This window comes from Pagrus pagrus (assembly GCF_965226575.1).
Source record: "Pagrus pagrus genome assembly, chromosome: 4".
In the NCBI taxonomy this organism is placed as follows: Eukaryota; Metazoa; Chordata; class Actinopteri; order Spariformes; family Sparidae; genus Pagrus; species Pagrus pagrus.
The window spans coordinates 13,810,990-13,836,205 of record NC_140188.1 but is presented as its reverse complement, the minus strand read 5'-3'; the positions used below and the strand labels follow the sequence as shown (position 1 = coordinate 13,836,205).

At 43.2% G+C, this 25,216-nt stretch overlaps 1 protein-coding gene across 2 annotated transcripts; it reads left to right on the top strand.

The window, feature by feature from the left end:
• The first annotated feature begins 8 nt into the window (after window positions 1-8).
• col26a1 (collagen, type XXVI, alpha 1) lies at window positions 9-25,216 on the top strand. Of its 2 annotated transcripts, none has more exons than XM_084351522.1 (14): window positions 9-447; window positions 628-750; window positions 1,414-1,517; window positions 13,187-13,248; window positions 13,376-13,502; window positions 15,129-15,227; window positions 15,329-15,457; window positions 19,341-19,424; window positions 20,311-20,363; window positions 20,449-20,511; window positions 20,959-20,994; window positions 21,075-21,119; window positions 21,196-21,280; window positions 22,356-25,216. In XM_084351522.1, the coding sequence occupies exons 1-14, from the start codon at window positions 269-271 to the stop codon at window positions 22,484-22,486; spliced, it is 1,320 nt and encodes a 439-aa protein (XP_084207648.1). In that variant the 5' UTR covers window positions 9-268; the 3' UTR covers window positions 22,487-25,216. The 2 variants fall into 2 exon arrangements, with proteins under 2 accessions (XP_084207648.1, XP_084207647.1); XM_084351521.1 differs by having other exon boundaries at window positions 15,123-15,227.

The following is a 25,216-nucleotide window of genomic DNA, read 5'->3' as shown; positions in this document are numbered from 1 at the left end:
ACTGGATATTTGACTCCTCAGTCCTCGGCACGATGTCAAACGTCAGAAAACCGCATTATTCTATAGGAAGAGGCTGTGTGTCATTCATTCTGGGCTCTTGAGAGGGCCAGTTTGCTGCTCGTCGGGGAGACGAAATGACCGACGCATTGATGGTTTCAGTGCGGTTCGCTTAGACTTTATTTCCCGGTTTCTGTAGGTCTAACTTAAAGGGGTTTTCATAACTTCAGGAGACACTTTATCGCGGATATCAGGGATAGATCAAAAGGAGATGATGGCTTTATCGCTTCTTTACGCGCTGTGCATGTGGATCAGTTTAGTGTGTCCGTCGCTGGGAACAGGGTTTGTTTATCGCTTCCCGGGCATCACTGTGCAGCGGCAGCGCATCAAATCGGAGCAGAGCGGCAGCACAGGACCGCCAGGTACCGGACACCGCACTACCCAACTCAGGTGAGCACATGTGCAGACTGGAGATGGCGCCTTTTCACTGCAGATTTCAAAATAAAACCCCGATTCTGCGTCTTGAATGCTGCAGCAACATTAGATTGTGTTTCAGTTCGTTGTTTGTCATGTTTTCTCATTGATTACGCATGATTAATGAATGTGACATTTATTTAATTTGTGTTTTAGGAACTGGTGTCAGTATACTGTTTCCAGAACAGTGTCCTGTCAGGTGCACAATGGGACAGAAACCACAGTGCAGAGGGTGTTTCAGGGCTGCCGGTGGCCTGGACCCTGCTCCAAAGTCATCAGGTAGGTCCTCACAGCTGCCCCCTCCAGCCCAGTCCTCTTCTCCTGACAGCTCTCTCAGTTGTCTGTGGTGCCGACACTGTCTTGATGCCAAGAATCAGTAATGAATATCGGGCCAAGCAGAGATTTATGGGGCCACAGGACCTCTGTCATGTCTTATTTGTACCTTTGGAAATGTTGGGATTGACAGTAGAAGATCTTTTACAAGAGTAAAACTATTTGTACAACGCTGTAGAAATGTTCTGTTAAACGTCCTGCATTCAAGTTTTTACTTGTGACAGAAGTTTTATCAATACAACTGACTTGAACTTCTTTTTAGAAGTCTTTTAAAGGTTTCCCCCTGGATAAAACAGACTGAATCCCTCCTCATTGAAGTGGATTAGAAGTAAAATGGTGCATAAAATGGAAATATTTAAGTCAAGTACAAGTAATTGTCATGTTAACAGTTCAAATCTTGCTATTTCCACTGGCTCTCTCCAGTTTTTTTTGGTCCCCAGTTCTCATGTCCACTGTCAATGAAGCAAAAGTGCCCCAAAAGTACTAAAACAGAAGGAATCAGACATTAATACTTGAAAGTTAGCTCATGTCTGTGCGTGTGTGTTTCTGTCTGAAGCTGCAGTGCATGTTTCTGAAATCAGTGACCATGTGCTGGGTTTTTTTCTGCAGCTACAGGACTTTGATCAGGCCGTCCTTCAAGGTCGCCTACAAGCAGGTCACAGCGCTGGAGTGGAGATGCTGCCCGGGGTTTGTGGGAGAGGAGTGTCGTGAAGGTGAGAGAAACTCTCTTCTGCTTTTTTTCTCCTTCTTCTTCTCTCAGACATCGTAGGGGGGGAATGTGGTTGGAGGCTAAATCTCTCCAGGACTAAAATAAAAGCCATCTGTGTCTTTTTAGCTGCTCTACCCACATCAGGGCCTTTTATCATGTTTGGTGGTGTGTAGTCGGGCAGTTGGTCTTTTGATATGATTGTAAAAGTTGTTTTGAATTAAGATTGAAAGCCTGTTTTTGATTACTTTTGGGAACTCTGGCTGCAGTTAAACTGCAGTTGAAAGGGATCCTGCGCTCTGCGGTTTTGTACCTTTTTCTTTTACAGCTTCTGTGCTTGGAAGGAGAATCACTAACCGTCTCAGTGAAGGAATGAAATTTATACATTTACTCGAGTACAATTTGGAGCTACTCGTACTTTACTTGAGTATTTACATTTTCTGCTGGTTTGTACTCCCACTCCGCTATGTTTTTGATTGCAGAATTTATACCTAGCAGCTAGTTTTTCATTAAAAAATTGATTTAGCACAGCTGCTCTGTTGTTGTTAGCGGTGCTGGCTCAGGTGTGTGTGAGCTGACCAATCAGAGCAGACTAAGGGGGGTCTTAAAGAGACGGGAGCTAAAACAGAAAACTGATGTGTTTTTTGAGCATTAAAGCATGTAAACCTATTGTAGCAGTAAACTTCTGGGTACTTTTTACGACACTGCTTTCTTTCTTTGTGCATGTATGTGTGAGTATGTGCACCTCACTTCACACACATGACACCGTCGACAGCACAGAGGCAGCTTTGCCTGTCTCTCTGAATATCATCATGGCTGCAGAAGAGCAGCTTGTAGAGTGGGAGGTAGTCTAGATCTCGGTGATGGGCAGCTCTGCTCCTGGATCCCGCAGACCGCAGACTCTGAGCCCAGAAGAGGCCAAAACGTTCACCCAGGGGCGAGCCACCACAGTCAGAGGGAGGGTGGATGGAGGTCTGCTGCTCATATATATACACATTTATATTTATATGTGTCCACTGCTCACAACCACAGTGACAAACATGTTTTCACATATTGTATTTTAGACATTGTGGAAGCCTGTAAAGGGGTGGTTCAGGCTGAGAAACGGTTGCTTGAAATGCCGAGTTATTTTAACGGCTTTCTATTAAAATTATGTAGCGCATGCAGCAACTTGGTGGACATTTTTGTGGGCTGCTTACAGTAATTCTTGAGTAACTGAAAAATGCTGGCATGGCCTGTCCGCATTTGTCCAAGATTAACAGTTACCTCAATGAGCAAACTCACTGGTCATAATTACCACACCTTGTTCCGTTTTGCAAAAATTATTCATTGTTGCACTTGGATGGGCGAGGTTTACCACGAGTTAAGAAAACACACATTAATACTAATGGAATAAACACAGACATTATTACAAAAGCCTTTGGAAACCATTATGGATATACGGCCGTGGATATTATTCCACGCAAAGATTAACACGTAGCTGTATCCGCTGAGGCTGTAACGCCAGAGATTATGGTTCACTTGAGACCAAAGTGGTTGCAGGAGTGTGAAGAAGTAATCTGGCTGTTTATTTAACGTTTGCTGAGATGTATTTGCAAGTTCTGATGGCTGTGGAGCGAGAGGAAAATTGCCTCCATATGGAGAGACAGAGGGCCAGGAGGAGACAGAGGTGGATGACACAGGACGGCCTGCTTCACACTGAGGAGTGGAGGGAGAGCTGGCAGCTGGCAGCGAGGAGGAGAGGAGAGGAGAGGAGAGGAGAGGAGAGGAGAGTGAAGTGTAACGACGAGTGTTTCTGTCCCACTGGGCTCCAGCTGCTAATCTGCCCAGACGGCAGCGGAGCAGAGAACCGGTTCTGTGGGAAAGTGGCCCCACAGAGATTAATGAGCATGACACTCTTCCACCAGGTCTTTGTAACAGACGTGACCGCGCTAAGATCAGGCTACAGCTCTGAAACAAAGACCGATTCTCGCCCAGTAGATTAACCTCTGTGCAACAGAGTCGGCGAAGTATGAACGTACATCCGGAATACCCTTAAAGTAATGTCTGTTCTTCATAGTGATACCACGGGGGAACATTTTGAGGTTGCACAACAAACTTTGTCATCGGTTCTTCAAAGAAAGCTTTCAGATACGGACACGTTTCTGCTTTCAGTTGTCTTTTGTCTAGTCGTTATTGGAGGAGACGGTATGACAGTTGTAAAAGTAAGTCATGCATCATATTTAAAGGAGACATTCTGCTCATTTTCAGGTTAATGATCTTGTTTGGGGTACATGCTAGAGCAGGTTTACATGCTTTAATGCTCAAAAACACATCAGTTTCCTCATACTGTCCAGTGCTGCAGCTCCGTTCTTCACTTCACTTCTACCCTGAATATAGGCATGAATTATGCAAATGTATGACAAAGTGTGATGTCACAAAGTCACAGAATTAAAGGCGGGACTACTGACGAGGTGTTTCAGGAGCAGTGTTTTCTTCGGGAGAGATGAGCTCCTGTACAGTATGTGCCGGCTAATGTTCAAGATCTTACATAAGACACTGAAGGAAAGGACAAAAACCTGGTCTGTTAATTATTGAAGCTATAACTAGCAGCCAATTAGCTTAGCTTAGCATAGAGACCTCAGCTGCTGGTTAAGAACTAGTCTGGCACCAATTTAATGCTTCAGCATGTTAATTAGTGAGCTTAAGAAAGATTATTACCCTCAAACAGAGCCGAGCTAGCTGTTTCCCTCTGCTTCCATTCTTTGTGCTAAGCTAAGCTAATTTGCTCTCTGCTACATATTGACCATGCGAACACAAGAGTGGTATAAAACTTCTCGTCTAACTCTTGGCTTTAACAAGCACATTTCCCAAAATGTCTAAAATGTCTGAACTATTCCCTTTTGGCGAGTAACAGATTCCTTGTGTCTTTATGTCACTCAGCCAACACTGAGCATGCAGCAGAAAGCGGCTTTGAGCCAGCTGTTTTATCAGGGCGGGAGAGGACAGCCTTCACCAATGAAAATGACATCACCTCTGGTTTTAGTTTGATGGGGTTCTGGCTCCACTTCAGAGGCCCCCGAGGCCCTCAGAGATGTAGATACAGATACATAAAGAAGGCTGGAGAGCAGAGTTAAGACTGTGTAAGCTGAGGAGATGCTTGTTCCTCTCACCTCTGCACACACTCCTGTTGTTTTCATCTTCTGGACCCTGAATCATTATGTGCCTAATTCTGGTTCTTATTCTTGTGTTACCGTTGTTCTGACTAAAAAAACTTATAAAATATCCTTTTATGAAGCTGCAGAAGATTACCTTCTTTGGGTTTGTTGTGATCTGAAAAGTGTTTTCTTTGTTTTGAGTTATAAAGGGATGTTGTACGTTTTTATATGCACGATATCAACAATTTTACAAAATGTGTCATTTCTCGTTCATATTACGTGAATATGAGCTGACTTCCATGTCAGGAAGGTGAGGGAAGACAGCTGCTAGGCGAGAGACCGCTGTTCGAGATGATGTTTCAACATTGATAAGTGCCAAACCACAAGATATCTTCAATGATACATGGAGACAATTTCTGTCCTTGTTAGTTGCCACAAAACGGGTTGTTTTTAATGAGACATCCTGACAATTTGTAGACGAAAACGGGATATTTTTAAAGAGACGTTAGGGTGATTTCCAGCCATGTTTGTGACAAGAAACATTATTGTTTCCGAACCCTAACCAAGTGGTTTGTGCCTAAACCTGACCAGATCAGAAGCACAACATAAAATTAAAAGCTAAAGGGTCTCTATGGAACAATTTGTAGCAATTCACATGTCTTTTTATTGGCCATATGTGACACGAAAAATGAGACCTTTCCCGTCTCTCTCGGTTGCCTATACAAGCCTGTAGCTGATTTCTTTAAGATATGGGGGTAATCATCGTGAGACTCTGTGTCCTCAAAGCCCCAAATACTGACGAATTTGTTGAATTTGTTTAACGCTGCTGGACTGTGGATTTCTTTGTGAAGGACTCTGGTCGGATTTTCCGCGACGGTCCAAAGGATGTGACTTTATGCACGTTCTCGTCTCAGAGCCTCTCTCCACTCCGCTAACAGAGAGCAACAGTAGCTAACGTTAGTTTAGAAATAACAGAAACTAACAACCGGCTTCCAGCACAACACTGAAGATCCACAGAGCCCCTTTAAACCCAAAAGAAACGCATGGTTTCAACAAAAACGTGCTCTTCCGACATTTATTCTGACGGATGGGTTGTATATTTCTTCCAGTTTGTCAGCTGTGAGTTTTTTCTCCTTTCAGCCTGAAAATTGTTTGACATTCAGCGCTTGAATGTGAGCGAATCAGAAAAAGTGATGCTGTACTTTGAGCTGGTTGATGCATCAGTCGTTAAACGTAGCCTCACAGTTGTTTTTGGCTTTTCAAAGTCCTCCAGTGTGTTGGCTGCTTTGTGTTTTATCCTCTGTAATAACCTTCTATCATGGAGCTTGTGGCCGAGCCCCACGGCGGAGCTGGTCGCAGCGCCTGGATTTTTCTGTGTTTGCTAATGGAAAGTGGGCGTTTTCCGAATGCATTTCGTTGACACCCTGACCCGTCAATATTCTCGACAGTCTGGTTTGTGCTGGCTGTGCACAGTGCATCTCAAGATTTACATTTTGCTTTCAGCAGAGTTGTGCTAACACATGACGGCATGGAACACATTTTGGAGAAATGTGTTCGCAATTTCCCTGCTGTTGGCCCGCTCCTCCTCCTCCTCCTCCTCCTCCTCCTCCTCCTCGTCCCCCCTGCTCCATCACGGCAGCACCTATCTGCACACATGATCATATTAACAGCAGGGATTGTGGGTAACGTGCCAGGACCTCCCGTGATGAGTGTGGTAACCTCTGATCTCAGGAGAAGGAGTTTAACAGAGTTTAATGCCGGCGTTGGATTACTTCTGAGAAGTTAACGAGGAATTTCATTAAAGAAGTGAAAAGTTGGCTGAAAGCTTTGGGTGTCAAACGTGTTAATTTGTTAATGTTACAGCTATGAAGCTGCTAAAGTCACTGTTTCCCCTCTGCAGCTGGATGAGGAGGACGTGAGGGAGGTGTGTTAAAACCCTTCGTGGGATTATCTACAACAGCAGCTATATTATATCATTTCAAAAAATACCTTTCTTCCATTTTTCCATTTTCTCATCTTCTCTCATCCCCTCGCAGGCCTTTATCCTTGCTTTGCCCTTGCTTTTTCTTGCCACCGCCGGCCTCTTTATCTTCTGTATTCCTTTACCGCTTTCCACTTATCTTACTTCCTATGTCCTTTAGATCTGCCGCTCTCCTCTCCTTGGAGTAAAGTGATAAAACAGAGCCTTATCCCACATGTGTGGATGTGACTGATGTCTCTGTTACATCTCTGCCTCTGCTCAAATATAGGTCAGATGGCACCCTTTGACCTGCCGGGAGTTATGGGATAGCTCAGCCGGTCCTGATCTGCCTGCTGGATGATGATCTATCTGTTCACACTCCTTCTGTGTTTTTTCATTTCTTTCATAAGCTTATCGCCAGGTCTTCCTGCCTCCATTTGTCCCTCTGCCTTTCTGTCTGCAGCTCCGTACATCTGCTTATTTAGCAGGTAAAGTTCCTAAAAAGGTTCCTGGAAAGGTTTCCTGAGTCGATAAGAGCCACATGTGTCCATGAAGGTTGGTGTAATCTGTGGGTTTTTGCTGCCAGGAGCCCTGTCTGTAAGGGGTCTATCTGTCCAGTTGTCTGCAGCCTTCAAGCCCCGCTGCCAAATTTCCCAGTTGCAAGTTTAAAAGTTAAAAGACATGTTTGTGTTCTGTTTTGTTTTGTTTGCTAAGAAACAAACCACCATTGTTTGTGGTGATTTCTCTTATCAACACTGGGACTAAGCTGTGCACGAAATACAAACTAGACCTGACATCTGCTTCATGTCTGTTTCTCATGTCTGTCTGTTTTTCCCAATGGAAGGTTTTTTCGGGGAGTTTTTCTTCGTCCAAATTGAGGGTCAAAGGACAGAGAATGTTGCATGTTGTGAAGCCCCAGGAGGGAAGTTGTGATTTGTGATTCTGGGCTGTATAAATAAAACTGACTGGACTTAACTACAAGTCTGCAGCTATGCTAGCAGCTCTGTGTTCAGGTATAGCGAGACTTTTAGCTAAATGCTATCACCAGCATGCTAACAGGCTCTCAGTGATAGTTTTAACATGCAGGTAAAATGTTTATCATGTGTTGTACACACCGTGGCAGACCTAATTGGTTAGCGTGTTAGCATGCTGAACTGAACACTGTCGAATTGCTGGCTGATACTGTCTTCACACCTTCTATAAGTCTACTTTTTTTCCGTGGTTGAGATGCTCCATGCTCTGAAAATCAGGGGTTATGGAGAATTTCTTCTAGGTACTTCCAACCTTATTCACAACATTTCCAATACGACTTGTTAGCGGCTCTGTCTCGTTCTCCATTTCATCCAAAAACCATTTGAACCTCAAAAACGTTGACCTTATTTCAGCCAATCACTGGGATCGTCTGTCTTCACCAAATTCACACCACATCACCTCATAGCATGACGATGACTGTACGTCTGCCTGTGCACCAGCAGGGCCATCCATCGAGCTGTGGCCGTTGTGTTGCTGTTGTTTCAGCACCAGAGCTTTGTGTGCTGAGATGGACCGGACAGTGCAGCGTGTCGGGATGAGTGGATGACAGAAAAATTAGGTGCACTTTTACGTTGGAGGAGATTCAGCCTGTCATTGTTTCAGGACTGCAGGGAGGAACGTCAGATTGATGCTGGTGCCTCACTGTGGGTTTCAAGTCTATTATTTAGTCGTTTACCTTTGCTTACTCTGCATGAAATAATGACTCCATGCATCAAATTTAATGGCAAATTCCACTAATTGCAAAGTATTTCTTCCTCGCAAAGCGTGAGTTTAAAGAAATGCTGTGTGGCCTGTCAGCTGGCATCATGGTGAAGAGCAGTAAATGCTCCCACTGTGGACGACGAGGCATCTTGGTTTGCGAAAAAAACCCGCTCTGTTCACCGACCTCCACCAGCCACCGCAGCCAAAGTGGGTGTGTGATTTAGTGAGTGAGAGAGTTTGTGACAGTAGGAGTGTGTGTGTGTGTGTGTGTGTGCCTGTCGGTGCATGTTTGCCTGTGTGTGTGTGTGTGTGTGTGTGTGTGTGTTTGTGTGGGTGTGTGTTCTGTGCCAGCTGTTCTCCGTGCCAGCAATAGCTGACCACTTGCTGGCTGGGGCCGACACACAACAGGCTCCTGGGACGCAGCCAGCTCTTGGAGGCCGACCGAGGTCTGCACACACACACACACACACACACACACACACACACACACACACACACACAGAGCTTACAGACTGGGCACACACTTGTCTGTGTATCTTGGGAATGTGACAGCGACTCTTAAGATGGTCCAAGAAGATGTTTCAATACATCATCCTTCTGTCCGGCTCACACATACGGACAGAGCGAGTATTTAGTGGCGATGAAAGTGACTGTCCCCAGCTGTGTGCGTCATGGTTTGTTTTGTGGTTGTCTGTCTGTCCGTCTGTCTGTCTGTCTCTCTGTATGTGTGTGTGTGTGTGTGTGCAAAAAACTGCAGGAAACAGAGTGATGTCTTTGATCTATATCCAGGTCTAATGTAGGAAATGTTGCTGTCTCAACAGACGATGCCCACAGTCTGACTTACGCTCTTGCCAAAATATCCTGTCTTGTACTGTAGATCAGAACAATAATGGAAGCGATGATTCATTTAGGCGGTCTGTGTTTTTGCAGTTTACCGAGATGAAATATGGTGTTTGTTTTGGTTCCTCTGATGTTTGAATGAAGATTTATCCTCCAAGTTTCAAATCTTATTTACTCTCACTGTTCGTTTCCTGTGGGGAGTTTGATCCAGTCTGCTCTAGTCTCAGTTTTCATGAAAAACCAACGTCAGCTTCGCAAACACATTTCAGAATACACATTTTAGAAAACACATTTTTTTGGAAAACAAAACACAACAACATTTCAAAATACACGACATTTTGGAAAACACAACATTTAACAAAACACGCCAGCGTGTTGGAAAACACAAACAAACAATTTTCCAGAAAGCACAACAACATTTGTACAAAGCACGGCAACATTTCAGTTTTTTTACCCAAATATTGGCGTGCTTTGTACAAATGTTGTGTTTTGTGAAATGTTGTGTTTTCTGGGATACTGTTGTGTTTTGACCCTCGGGGCCACCGTAGTATCGTCTAATTTAAGGACATGTCATTTGCCTCATTACCCAGCAATCTGATATTTTTATTAATTGCATTTTACACAATTAAAATATTCTGTGTCTGTTGTAGCATTTTCACATGTTCTTGTCTTCTGCACCGACAACGTGCTAGACTCATTGTCAGCGAACCTCGAATACTATCAGACAAGTTTTAGCATCTGAAAAACAGCTCAAACATAACAATCTTTCCTTCTCTTCCCTTTGGGGCAGAAACTGTTCCCAATTCTCTCTGTTTATTTGGCTTCCCACTAAAGACAACACGATTCTGAATCTTTCCCATGAGCTGAGCGCAATCCAAGAAAAATAACCCTGTCTTATGTTGCCATGGTGTAATTATGGATCCAAACAGACTCTATAGCTGCGGTCCCGTACTAAACATCAGCTCGAGCACAGCGGAAGTTTGGTTTTCTAACCCGACATAATTAAATTCCAACTGCAGGGACGGAAATCCCGCCCCACCACCTTTAGAAAAAAAAAAAGGAACAGTTGTTTTGCTCTGCTTCACATTTATGGCAGATTGAGTCAGCCCTGGTGTTTTCCTGTGGTATGTGTTTATTACATAATAAGATATGGCTGCTGTATTTCTGGCTGTCAGCGGACATGTAATGAAGATTGGACAGGTTAGCTCGTTAGCAGTGGACCTTGTGTGGAGGAGAAAGCCATCATGGACCAGGCAGCTTGTGGAGTGACCACACAGCAAAGCAGCTACAAGCAAGACATGATGCACTTTGAGTGAAAGTACGACACAGTCAGCATCACTCTCTGCACCTTTATTTGAGCTCTTTGATGCTTTTATGAGAGGTAGAGTGAAAAAGGCTGAACCTAGCACTTTGAGCTCAATGCTAACGTCACAAGACAGTACTAATACTAATTTTTAGCATGTAGCCTAACCCTAACCCTCGTCATGGCGGTCCGTTGAATAGTTGGACCTGCTAACAGACTGACTGACATTCCCACATCCACACCGCTATCGTGACTGAAACCTAAATGTCACCACATCATCACGAAATAACTGCTGGAATGTTTCACAGATCTGATGGACTGTATATAAGAGAGAGCGTGTCAGAGGGTGGAGACTTCCTCTGGGCTGATGATGAATAACCGAGGAGGGAGATGAAGGCTTATCAACTCATCAGTCCTCTCACATTGTGGAGCTTCATGATTGCCCGCAGTCTTCATGTTTTGTGCTGTGTCCTTGGTGCAGTCAGTCACATTAAAACCGCTCGTGTGGGGTCATTTTGGCCTCGTCGGTCGAACAGCTCAGTCCTAGGGTTGATGAATCCTGAGGAATGTGTTTTGGGTTGAGCTGTTGATTGTTGTTTCCGTCTGCGGCCGTGCTCCTGGGCGAGATCCAAGATGTTGAAATGAGGCGTTGAAACCACACCCACGCGGTCTGATTCGCTGCAGGACTGGATGGAGATGACTGTAGACATGCAGACACGGCTCAGACGTTCACCCCGTCCTATTTCAGTGAAGCAGAAACCTCAGCGGCTGACATTAGTGTCCTGCGTGCTGCGGTCAGAGACGACGATTTCTGCAAAGCGGAGCCGTTTGGGTCGTTTTCGTTGTCGGGTTATTTATGAGCACCAGTTGTTCCTCGTTCTAGGTATCCCCGCTATGACCACAATGTGGGTGGGTCCCGTCTGTGGGACTGACAGCTGACATTCCTGACTTCTTATGAGCCATAGACCAGAGGACGGCTCAGATTCAGAACAAATACTGGGTTTTTCTGTCAAACTGTGCTATGCTGTGTTTTGGATGTTGGGTTACAGCTCGTGTAAAGGATCCAAAATTACAGCACAGCGAGGAATGTATAGGTATCTGCGGCTTAGCGGCAGCTACACTGGTGTAATTTGTGTTTAGAAGAGGCAGAAGATAACATAGCAGAGCAAGAATTTCAACGAGACCCATGCACATAAATATTTTGCTGGTGCTGACAGCAAAAATGAATACAAGCAACCTGAGAAAATAAGCAAACCGTGCCTTTTATCCCTCAAGTGTGAACACTGTTTCTGAAAGGATAAGTCTGGCTTTATTCAATATTTTGGTTATGTAAACAAATTCTATAAAAAGAAGAAAAACAACAACACAGTAGCTCGACTTGATAGAAAGCATTTCATCGGCTCTCAGCTTATTGTTTTTGTCTGACAGCCACAACTCAACAGTCTAATCAGTGTTGTCTTCTGCTGCAGCGGGCTGCTGTTTTCTACAAAATGCTCTGATAAGCTTCCTGCCCAACACTAAACAGACGAAGTTAGAAAATAGCTGGTGAACATAGTTGAGCATTTAACAGATGAAGAGGCAGATATTTTCCTCAGGAGTTGAGGGAGAACAGCCTGGCATCACCAAACCAGTTCCCAACTCCCTTGTTTTTTTTGTTTATTAACTTAATAAACATAAACAATTCAACTAGCACAGACCCAAATGCCTCTGGGCACTATTTGGTGGGACTACAACCAAATCAGAACAACAAAAAGTGAGATGCAGCGCTGTGACGAGGTCTGACACACTAGACTAGGACCCAAATGCACGGCTCGAGACAAATCAGGTTCAAAAAGGCAAAAATCTTTACTGGATTCAGGTTCAGTACACAGGAGATCAGTCAGCGGAGCAAACATAGACAAAAGGATCAGGCGGAAACACAATGTCAGGAACAAAATCAGGTCAAAACACTAGAAAGGCTGTCACAGGAGACAGGGAGCACACAGAGAGGAAGGGACGACGAGACACAGGTGTAACACGGGACAATCACAGTGCCGGGAAAACACACAGAGGCAGGAAGGGATATGAAACGAGAGCAGAGTTAGACACCAAAATAAAACAGGAAACAAAAAAACAAAAGCATGACCTGAAGATAGACAAGACATGACAGCGCTGAGCTGGTTACTGTGGAACATGCACGGAAAATGACAGTATTTGTATGATGGTGCGTGTTTGTTTGCGTTCTCATGTGCAATGCTTTTGGTGTTGGTGTTTGGAGGAGGATGTGAGTGTGGGCACACAGGCCATCGCTGCGAGTGGGCAGACGGACAGAAAACATGCCGAGTCAGGAGACGTGCAGGTGTGTGCCAGGCTTGTGTGTGTGTTACACAGAGAGGGAGATGTGTGTATGGGTGTCAGCTGGAGAGGGAATTTCACGAGAGGTCTAATAATATTTATTCTGTGAGTGACTGACATGATTTAAGGAGGAATTCCTAATAAATTCTTGGGTCTGGTTTGATGGACATTGTTCTTGTGTGTCTTGGCTCGAGCGGCTCGGCGTGAGATAGAGAGATACTGCTGATGGTGCCAGGATGAAAAAAGAAGCAGGGATGAAAGAGACGAGGCAGAGACGGGGGAGAAAGGGAAAGACAGATGGAGAAGAAGCAGCATGTATGCCTGCTGTAATGTGGAAACTGAGCTCGTCTTGTGTTTCTTCCTCACAGAGTGTTTGAACTGCACCAGCTTCACTGACATGAACAGCAGAATAAAGACCATTGAATCAAAGGTAAATCCGTCCTCACCCGCCTGTTTCTTTTCCCATGAATAATTTGATTGTGATCATTTGTACACAGATTATTTCACGTCTTCATACAGAGCAGAGATGTGTCTGACATTTGCAGGTCTTGTTTCAGATCAAGCTGCTAGAAGAGGGACGTTCCTCCCTGCCGACAGTCAGCAGTTTACCAGAGGGCTCCACAGATAATGAGGTGGACACACCACAACCCACTCCTATTGGACCGCCATCTTACCTCCCACAAGGTGTCAACACATCAAATATGCTTTCAGGAATATGTACAGGAGATGTTAAAGAGCTGTTTTTTAATGCCTAAATAAACCCAGTAAATATAAATAGAAACTTCAAAGTTCAAACTCAGAGAAAAACCTTTTATTCAAGGTAACGTCGTTATAACTTCTGGGGAAACATCAGATGATCAACAGAGGGTGAGGCAGGACGTCGGTGAACGTGACTCAACATATTAAACTTAATTCAACTTAAACGCGTCACCTCGTTCATGAACATCTCTGCCTGTGTTGTGGTGATTGTTTAGCAATAAAGACAACAACACCAATGATCGCACGCTTCTTTACATCGTCATCAACTCTTTTGTTTTCATCGGTTTGACTGAGAGTCCCCTCGAGACAGAAATTACATACCGTGTGTTTAATATTTGAATATGGATTTACAGTAAATGCACAGTTTGAAGTCAAAAGGTTTAAATGAAAAGGAATATTTCACTGCAATTTGATGCAATAATAAACTCTCAAAAATTAGTACAAAATGACCTGAATACCTCCTTCCTATGGTCCAAAGCTCCTGTGCAGGTGGTATAAACACCTGCACTGCTAATTGAGCTAACAAGCTAATGGCATCTGCAGTTATCAGTAGTTAGCTTTTTACTCTGGTTATATGCTGCCCCCTATTTGTTTGGAGTATGAATTTCATGAAGTTGGCCAACTCTTACATGTAGCACCTTTAAGTCAAGCCTCCAGTGAAGTTTGTTGAAAAAACACTCTGGGTCCAAAAGTCCAACATTTACATCCTCACTGGCTTTATTTAGCTGGTCCTGCTTACTCCAGAGACATCACAGACAAATGCTGTATTTTTCAAGTCAACTCAACTTTATTTATAAAGCACTTTACTCACAATGCATCGATTACAGCACTCATTTACAGCACACAGAGCAAAACAAAACAGCACAACACAAAAGAAGGAGACAAACACAAGAGAGGACAAGGAGAGGACATAAGAGTGAAGATAAAATAATGATAATAAAAATGAAAAATCATTACTGTTATTATAGTCGCAATAATGATACTAACGATGGCACTAATGTAATTATTGATAATATATTTCCACCCTATTGTAACAGCAGCAACAACAGCTGCTGTTACAATAGGGTGGAAATATATTATCAATAATTACATTCGTAATTACAGTAGAGAGTAGTAAAGAACCACAGATGCATGATATGTTATTTGAAAATATCATGATACTTTATTTATTCCTCGCTCACCATCATCAGTACTTTGTTGAGACACTGAGATGCAGCAATTTAGTAAAAACAACAACAACAAAGGGAAATATTGAAGCAGCAGAGGTGGAGATATCCTGATTTTTAGTCCCAGTCAAACGCTGGTTTCTGCATTTCCAACAAAACAAATCAATAGTTTCCTTGATTAGACCCTGCTTTGTGCCAAACGCTTAAACAGCCTTGCAGTCTTGACATAATGACAGTGAACACATCACGGTGCCTATGACTGAAGGATGGACGTTCAGATTCAACCTAAGATTTCCCACCCGTACCTTAAAATCATTTTGTAGTAAACTCCTCCTTGAGCTCTACAGCTGACTCTGGCTATCTCTTTGTTTTTTTGGAGCACCAGTTGGCAGAGGACCTCCAGGGCCCATCGGACCACCGGGGCCTCCAGGTTCTGCTGGACCTGCAGGTCCGGCTGGAAGATCAGGCCTCCCTGGACCCGTCGGTAAAATATCATGTGACGATTGTGACTAATGGCAGAAAAAACATCCTGTTTGCTTGTTTAACTGATTAATTGATTGATTGTATTTTGTGTTTGGTGCTCAGGACCAAAGGGGGACAGAGGTCTACCAGGAGAATTAGGTCTCGCTGGCCCTCCTGGTCCGCCGGGTCCTCCAGGGCCGAGCTCCTCTCGCGTCCGAGAGCGTGGTGACGTTTTTCATGTGGACAATCAAGGTAAGTGAACAATTCCACTTTCCAAATTCACTCTTTTACAGTAACTGAGGGCTAAATTGTCCCATATGGCCTCAAATGAGAACATAATAGAAGTAGATCTTATACACATGGTTGAATTCTGACCCAAGAACAATTGTAAAACCATTCAAGCATTCAGTTTTTAGATGGTCTGAATTGATGCCAAAACCGCAGGTCCATTTTCACAGTTCATCCTACGATGAGTCATGTGCTTTAGTAGTTTCACACACTCTCATATCTCATCTATTACGTCCATCCTATTGTTCTCCGTGCAATCATTGTGTCCGGCAGAAGACGAACCCTGGCCAGGTGGATTTCTATGTATTGAAAATGGGTTTAAACGGGGCACAGGTGGAGGCTAAAGCATACTGCAGCTGTTACCAAGTGCTTAAGTGAGCAAATTGTGTTGTTAGCTTTTAGCGAAGGACTAAAGAGAGAGTATTGTTTCTTTGCAGCAGAGGGCTGGCTTAGATTTAGTTTAATTGTTTCCGTGTGTTTTTGCTGCTGCCGAGCCACTGTTTACTGCAACCTCTTTTAGCACCACCACCAGCAATGGAGCCAAATACCAGCACATAAATCACAAGATTAGCTCAGGTGGTTTTGAAGGGACTGAATCAAAAAAAAGAAAATTATATTTAGACATTTCGTCATCAATACAGCTTCACCTCTTTGTCTGCTCTCATCTCAAACATCTGTACAATCAAACATGTAAAGCAAGTGTGAAAGCAACAGATTTTGGTGTGAGTTGCAGAGTTTAAGAGGTATCCCCCCTGTAGAGAGGTCTTCCTTCTCCTGAATTTAGTGGAACTAGATTGCGATCTTGCATTTGTTTTATATTTACATATAATGTTATTATTGTACCCTTACATGGACATTGGTGAGACATTTTCAGTCATTTTATTTTATTTCAGCACATTTCTGTTGAGCTAACATGTTTCGGACTGCTAATCATTGGACTCTCGCTTTGAACAGTGAGTGGGAGATGTATGTTTTTTTTAAAAACCTTTATGTCTTTTTTTACTACTACTATTTTGTTCTAGTTTTCATGGCGTCTGCTGATGAAATAGAGAGAGAGCAAAAATAAAACTTCAAAAGACATCTGTGTGATGCTACAAAGCCCTCCGCTTTGCTCAGTTTGTATCTGAAAATGGCTCAAACGGGTCTAAAGATGAAGAAGAGATTCACTCCACTTGGTGCAAGACTTTCCAGTTTTTACGATGTAAATTTAAGATATTGACTTTTGATCGCTTTTCATGTATGCTTTCTGTTTTTATTTTACTGTCAGCTATGAATTTAAGCCATATTAATAGTCATTTTACTTTCACATTGTGTTTATTCTATTAATCCGTGGTGTAGGTTATATGGGGGCAGGGGCGTTGACAATATCTGCCTTTATCACAGCCTAATGTTGGCAGTTCTTACACGAAGCTGTTCACAACACTGCCATGGATTATCTTGAGCGACTGGGTCATGATTTCTGGAAAGAGACACTGGCTGTTGAGTTTTTCAAATGTATTTATTTTGGTGCTGCTGAGTGCAATTTATAGTTCCTTTATATCCAGGAGAAGGTAGACATTATGGCAATCCGTCCAAAGATCGACATCCTCTGTCCTTAAACCCTCGATTCAAATAAGGAAGAACTTGCCACATTGAAAAAAAAACCCTTTAACAGTTGAGCAAATGATGGAAGAAACCAAGATAAACAGCCCTACAGGTAAGAGGAAACATACGTTTTCTCTATTTTGGGGTGAACTGTGCCTTTAAACATAGAAATAACAGTTTTTTTTGTTTGAAGCTTTAAAAATATAAATGACAGAAGAAAAAGCCCTGTGCAGAAGCTCTCTCTCAGCGATCACCACAGGGAGGCAGCATAACTCCACGCTGTAATCATTACCTCATGAGGACTGCTGGCTCCGATTAAGCTTTTGGCTGCGTCTGCCTGTCTGAGCCCGGGACTGTGTCTGCGGGTCTGGAACTATGTAGATTTGGGTCTGTGGGACCATGTAAGCTGAGGGGGGCCAACTGGCTGTAAATCAGGCCTAATTTGTTAGCTGTCAGCACAACAGTCTGCGTTTGGGGGAACAGGCCGAGGCCCAGAGCCAAAATCTGGGCTCGCTCTGAACGAGAGGGAGGGAGATAGTCTGCCACTCATGTGGAGTTTCTCGGGGAGGCAGCCAGGCTCGAGGAGACTGTAACATTAGAAAATTAGTTCCAGAGGGAGATCTGCTCCTTCTAGACCCTTTTCTGTGGACTGTAGCCATAATGTAACAGCGCTGTCTCAACACAGACTGATTCTGAGCATATGTCGGAGAGGAGAGGAAGTGGAAGTGTGGCTGCAAACAAAATTTATACTCACCAGCATGCTTTGAAATAACCTACATGCTGGGAACAAGGCCCCGCTTCCACCTCCTGCATGTTTTCTACGAGGAGAGATCATGTGTAAGCATTTACAGCTCCATTAAACGGGACCTGTTTTAGATTGACCAGCTGTTCCCGTCGATCACACTGGATTTAATCCGGCTGTTGACTGCTGATGAAACCCTGTGGTCACCCGTGATGTCTTAACTCCTCTCTTAGGTTGAAATAAGGATCCTACTCCCTGAAGTCTTGGCTGTTTGAGATCCCAGTAGTGTTAGTATATGGATAGATACAGCCAACAACTATTTGAAGCATACTGGAAAATGTAAAGACATGCCCAAGATGGAAATAAGATTTAGTGTCCTTGGCTCCAGGTTGTGTGTGTCTCTCAAATGCATCATGAGTGACTGCTTCTGGTTAAATCCACCTTCTTTCTAATTTGAATATATCTGTGATGAAACTGTGCTCGCCGCCACCGAGTGCAGAGTTCAATAGCTGCTTTCACACTACACTACATGGTCACATGCATCTGTGGTCACCCTGTGAGTGTGACTTGAGTTATCGGGCCCTAGTGTGACCTTGTTGTTGGTGCATTTAGATCACCCATGATGCACTTCAGTGTGCCAAGAGTGAACCAAGTGTGTATTTTTGTTTGGGTTGAGACAAAGGGAATAGTTTTTGTCACCAGCTACAACACTGGTGTCAATAAAAACAGCAAAATGTTGCATAGTGACTAGTTTGACATGTAAGAAGTGATTTAACACAGCTGTTGTTGTTGTTAGCAATGTTGGCTCAGGCGTGGGTGAGCTGACCAATCAGAGCAGACTAGGTATTGAAGGGGGGGGGCCTTAAAGAGACAGGAGCTAAAACGGAGCATTTCAGACAGAGGAGGAATACAGAGCTGCAGCACTGGACAGTATGAGGAAACTGATGTGTTTTTGAGCATTAAAGCATGTAAATGTATTCTAGTAGTAACCCAAAATAAAACTGTGAACCTGAAAATGAGCAGAACCTGACAGACTTTAAAGGTACACTATGCAACCTTATCACAGGCCTATAAACAGGGAGATAGAGCTCTTGGTTGATGAACAGCAGTCTGCCAAATGAGTTTTAGATGTACTTTGTATTTGCAAACATCAGAGCAAAACAAGCCTGTATTCTGAGTCATGGTGGGGTGAGAACAAATACAGTCCACTTCACATCTACAGGTCCAACAATTCAAGAATAAAGTGCTATATAACCGAAAGTGTTACTAAAAAAAGTTACATAGAGTACCTTTAAATGTTTTAATGTCAAATTATAATTATAATTTGTACCTTCTTTCCATTAACATTCCCATTTGAAGCATTGTAGTCCAACTGGTTTTACTTAAGTTGATCTTCAGGTCACTGGAGGATTACAGCCATGAGGTGGTAGTTCTAGTTTCTGATCCGTCACTACTCTCCATTGTCTTGTGCAAAGGTGAAATGAGACCTTTTGTTTGCTCTCCTGTTTCTTTGTTTCACAGAGGAGATCCCCGACCATTCAGCTCTCCCTGCTCCTCAGATCGTAGTTGGGCCTCCTGGTCCAACCGGTCCCGTCGGTCCCTCAGGTATGAATAGAAAATAATTATTGCTCACAGGTCAGAGCGAAACACCACAGCTTGTCCTAGATATGTGTTATCTATGTATATATGATTGAGCATTGACCTTCTGGACGTCATTATGAATGGACGTAGTGCAGCCAGGTGCTGCTCAAATTCACAAAACTTTTTAAATCCTAGTCAAGATCCTAAAATTTGTCATACTGTTTCAGAAGTGGGAAGTAATGAAGTAGATTTGTCAGGTATCTGTACTTTATTTTTACTTTTCTTCCCTACATTTGAACACAAATATATATGAGGTGCTTTCAAAACAGGCTTTAGTTTTGATGCATTAGAGGGGAATTATCAATTGTTTTTATTTTGCATCATGGCACGACACCCTCCCAACATCACAAGACTGAACTATCAGTGCATATCAGACACGGCACTGGTAACAAGACAGAAACTGACAAAAAAAAGTATCTGTACTTCTACTGGAGTAAAGAATGTGTGTACTTTTGATATGTCTGCTGATTTGTAATGGGTCCAGAGAAGCACGAAACACTTGATCTAATTATGTAGCCACAAAAAAGTGACCTTTTGAAGTTTTTAAAATATTGCAATATCAGCATTATTCTATAAAACACAGGTACAAACAGATCCAATAGATAAATATGTGTCTTTGTTCTGTGAAAACATTTATAAAACCACCTAATTTAAGGGGAATTTTTAACTAAACACGAAGAAGGTTTGAGTGGTTAATCATGTTTATTTTGTAAGGCCTGACAAATCTCTCCCACAGGACGATATCATTTCTGAATTAAATTAAACTGTGTTAAATTGAATGAATTACATTTTGACATTGTGCAATTTTTTGACGTCCTCCTCATGTGTAAATGTGTTTTTTTTTTTACAGGCCCTCCAGGACTGAGAGGACTGGCAGGGATACCAGGCCTGCCAGGTTCAGATGTGAGTATCTGCATCTGTTGATTAATAAAAATATAGATATATACTGGCATTTATAACGCGTGCCCTTCTGTTTCATTTACATCAGGGCACTGAAGGCCTCCAAGGCAAGCCGGGGGAACCTGGGCCTAAAGGAGATCCAGGGGAAAGGGTGAGGCTGCTTTAAAAATCGTCCTCCTTATTGGATTATCAGGCTGGCTGAACATATTAGAATCTGATGAACTATCAAAATGCTTTTTGTTCTACGGTTTGTAAATGGTCCGAGCTGTCATGCAACCTTAAACACATTAAAGGTGAACAAGCTTTTCTTCAAAGACGCAATCCAAGCCGTGACTAATCCTCCTCCCCCCCCCCCTCTCTCTAGCTCCCTCGTCCAAGGCCAGGCCTCACTAATCAGGGCGGCCATGTCTGGTCCCCTCTTTTATCCGGCTCTCTAGTGGGCCTCTGTCTTTAAACCTGATCCCCTTCCTCTACTAGCATGATTTAAGATTGGAGATCTGGTGAAGAGGAAGATTAGTACGGGGGATAAAGGATGCAAGCCGGGGAAATGTGTGTGAGCGGGAGTCTTGAATTATTTCTCTCTGTTCTTCCTCTACAGGGGCCTCCAGGTGTATCAGGCGAGCAGGGCCTACCTGTAAGTAAAAGGTTACTCTCTTGTTTGAAACACACTTACTGTATATGCACAACACAGATTACTTTACTCTGTTTTCACAGGGAGCGCCAGGGCTAAAAGGAGAGCCTGGAGAAGGCTTGAATGAGGTAAGAGACATTTATATCTTTTCCTCCTGCCCCCATTTGAAGAATTGTCCGACATGAACATGATGGTGTTATTCAGGGCGAGGCTGTGCAGCAGCTCAGGGAGGCCCTGAAGATCCTGGCCGAGCGGGTCCTGATCCTGGAGCACATGATCGGCGTTCACGGTGAGGAGGAAAACAGAGATGCAGGAAAGCATTTTTCCAGACCTCCGAATGATTAAGTCAAAGGAGTAGTTTGACATTTTGGGGAAATATACTTATTTGCTCTCTGGGGGAGAGTCAGATGAGAAGATTGATGCTGCTCTCAATTTTGTCTGTTAAAGCTACAACAGGACACTTTTTTTTGTTGATTTTGGCGGCCCCTGTGGACAATAGCGGTATGAGCACCACCACCTCCTCCTGTCATAAAGATCTTGATCTTGCTAGTGTGTGAATTTGTTTTGAAAGTGAGTGACAGAAAGCAACAGCCAGCAGCTGAAGTTAGCTTAGCTTAGCTTAGAGACATGGATCTGACAAAAGGTAACAATCGCTAACATTTCACTGAAAGCTTGGGTTGGTAAGTTATTCGAAAAACATTTTTTGTCGTATATGTAGAAAATCTCTTAACATCCTGACAGCAATCAATAAATCAAATGCTTTAACAAATACAAGAAAAAGGCAGATGTACTGCTAAAGCTATTAGCGAGCTAGTTGCACAAGAATGGCAAAGAAAGTGCAGCCAATTTGTCCCGATACGAACACACTAGCTTGACAGCAGTGAGAACTAACAATAGCCATGTTTGTTGTTTACATAAATTATGATAATACGAGGTGTTTTTTTTATATGTCGGTGAGACAGGAGGTAGTTGGGTACGGTTAGCGGTTAGGACAATGTGGCGGACAGAGTACAGCGTACAACAATTCATTGTTTTAAGAGGGATTTAGAAATAGTTCGGCACATAACTGTTGTTTTTAATCTTTGGATTTTGTGCGAATTAAACGAAGGAGATATGACGTGTTAATTAGTGAGCTCTAGTTGTGCCGATTGGAGGATTTCTTTACCTTCGACCCAGGGGAGTTGTTTCTGCCAGTTTCCAGTCTGCTGGTCGTAGCTTCATATTTAACAAACAGACAAGAGAGTGGTATCGATCTTCTCATCTAACTCTCCTCCAGGAAGCAAATTGGTATATTTCCGAATATGTCAAACTCTTCTTTTAAAGCAGTGTTTTTTTGGTGATTGTTTTTCCCGTCTTTTCCACAGACAACTCTGAAGGATCTGGATTTGGCAGTATGTCGGACCCCCTGTCTTTCTCTGCCATAAAGATCAAGCGTCTTCAGCCTGTTCAAACCCCTCCAGCGCTGGAGGAGAGACACAGACCAGCTCCCCTTTAAGAATATTGTCTAGTTTTGTATGTATGTGTATAATTGTGATGGATGTGGCATATTTTTGTTTTATATCATGTTTCTTGTACCTTTATTATTACTATTTGCCTATTATTGTCCTTTCTTATCAAATAACTCTTTGCAGACATGAGATGTTGAGCATTTCATCCACACCCTGTTGCTGCACGATCCTGCATAACCTTCGCAGCAGCACTTCGTACAATGTTGTACAATGAAATATAATCTCATAAAGTGTTATGAAGGTTTTGGCATCTCTCTTTCCTCAGATAAAAGACTGCCTAGTAAACACATCAGTCTTCTTGGCTGATGTTGCAAAGCTCCTCAGGCTGCGATGAGAGTTCCCGAGAGCTGGACCCAAAATATACTATTTAGTGTCGAACACATTTTTGGAACGACCTCAGGGTTCATCTCGTGTTAGCCTGTCAAACATATTTCTTCCTCTCTCTTCTCTCTGTCTCTCTGTGGTTGCTCTGCCTTGTTAAAACTGAGGTAAGACATGACAGGCGGCCAAGAATATCTGCTTAAAATAAAGTTAGGTGAAATGAATAGCATCTGGAGACCGCACATCTGGAGAGCAAAAGGAAGAGACAGTGAAACAGTTTAGTTTTGGCCTGGAAACCGTAAACCCTGCTCGTCTCCAGTGCACCTTCACGCGACTGGCTCATGGAGAAGTGAACGTGACAGGATTACATGGACTTTTCTTCCAAACTGATATGATTATTGTTTAATGAGTCTCTGAGAGACCAAGCCTGTTAAAGCTTTGACCATGTGCAGTACAATCTTTGTTTTCTCCATTACAGGGTTCATATGTAACAGGAATAGTGTTGCATTTTGGGGGTATAAACTGGGAGTTGGATGAGAGGATCAGTACTGGAGCCAACAGCTGAGCTTAGCACGAGGACTGAAACAGGGGAAAGAGCTCACCTGGCTGTTTCCCCCTTTTAAAATCCTCCTATACGCACTTGCAAACTCACGGTGATGACAATGCAGCGCTCATGTCGTGTCAAATGTCAACAAAACATCGGACAATATGCGAAAAGTCATCATCGTTAACAGTTACATCTAAACATCCAATATAATGTTAATTAACCTTTTAATCTATGCTACTTGCTAGTGAAGTGTTACAAATATGTAGCATACAAGTGACTACGAGTTTAGCAGTGGTGGAAACCCATGTGAAATAATAATAATGATGTTTTCCTTTTCCTCCCACTTTACTAACATTGTTTGGATGCAGACTCCACAAAGTCACTGCACCCAGCCAACCACAAAGTGTCATTGTTACACTTAAGTGAAGGAGTGCTAATTAATGAGCTTTCATTCAGGCCAATGTGGTGACTGGCACAGGGTTGTTGTGTGGAGTATCTCTGGGAGAGTATCATAGTCTGGTTCATGAACTCTGCCCGGTTTTTGGCTCTTCCAGAGAGTTTTTCTCGATCCGCAACAAGTTTGCAGAGACCAGAGATCTCCTCTCCCTCCTCTCTCCTGGCAGCTTGATGTTGTTTGAAGCACTGCACAACATAATAGATACTAAATGTTTTTGCATGTGTGTGTTTCTGGCCTATATGGCTGTTTCACCCTGTCACCACCGGAGATTTATCATGCTTACCATAAGAAGACATGACAAATCTCCATTAATAGTAACTCTCTCTCTCTCCGTCTCTCTCTCTCTATATATATATATATATAGCTCCCAAAATAAATGCGAAGGTACCATTATTTTCGTCACAATGCAATGAGGACTAAAGGCCCCTTGACACCAGGCCAGTGGTTGGCTGTCGGGCATTGTCCAGGCCGTCAGTGAGTGTCTGTGGCTCCTGTCAGCACTGGACGGCTCTTGTCAGTGGCTTTTTGGCCGATTGAGCACGATGAATTGTGTTACATTCATGTGCTCCTCGGATGGTCCCACTTCCCGAGTTCGGAAATCGTTCTTCCCACTCCGGTGTGTTCACATTCAAGTCTGAATGTGAGAGCAACATTATAGATGTTTAGCATTTTATCGTTCAGAGTGTTTAAACAACACATTGACAGCTGTTTCTGGTATTTGAGTGACAAGGAAGAGCAAAGGAAATGGATCATGTAGGCCATGAAATATATTTCAATCAATATGCATGATACCATCAACCCAACGTTTACTTTTCTTAGGGGGTGTTCACGTGAATTACGATTGTCGGAAATGTGAACGCTGCTTAATAATAACAGCAGTTTGTATATCAGCAGAGAGGTATTTAATTTACGCAGGCGCAGAACGTACGAGTTTGTTCGCCATCTATGCGGTGTGTTGAAGTGCAGCTCTTTGGCCGAGACACAGGAGACATGAGGCGACGCAACAGTCGGCCTTCGTCGCAGCTTGTTCTTTGGCGTCTGTTTGGTGTTTCAGGGCCTTAAGAGGTTGGTGTATTTTGTTAGCCTCGGACAAAGCCATGCTAGCTGATTCACCCTGTTTCTGGTCTTTGTGCTAAGCTAAGCTAAGCTAAGCTAAGCTAACCAGCTGTAGATTGAGAAATATGAGTGTGGTATCAATTTTCTCATGCATTTCCCGAGATGTACAACTTTTCCTTTAACCATTATTTGCAGAAAAGTGATGAATCTGCCTGCATCTGTTGTTGAGTCTCTGATTAGTTGTCATATGTACAGAGGACTGAGTCTGCTCTCTTTCAAGTACAGCTGTTTGTTGTGCATGTTTCATTACCTTTAATACTAAACAATGTTCAAGTG

Excerpts from the sequence above, each read along its gene's own strand:
- col26a1 (XM_084351521.1), top strand. The coding sequence starts at position 269 with ATGATGGCTTTATCGCTTCTTTACGCGCTGTGCATGTGGATCAGTTTA. Across the intron at positions 15,228-15,328 it reads AGGCCTCCCTGGACCCGTCG|GACCAAAGGGGGACAGAGGT; the intron begins GTAAAATATCAT and ends TTTGGTGCTCAG. Across the intron at positions 21,281-22,355 it reads GCACATGATCGGCGTTCACG|ACAACTCTGAAGGATCTGGA; the intron begins GTGAGGAGGAAA and ends TCTTTTCCACAG.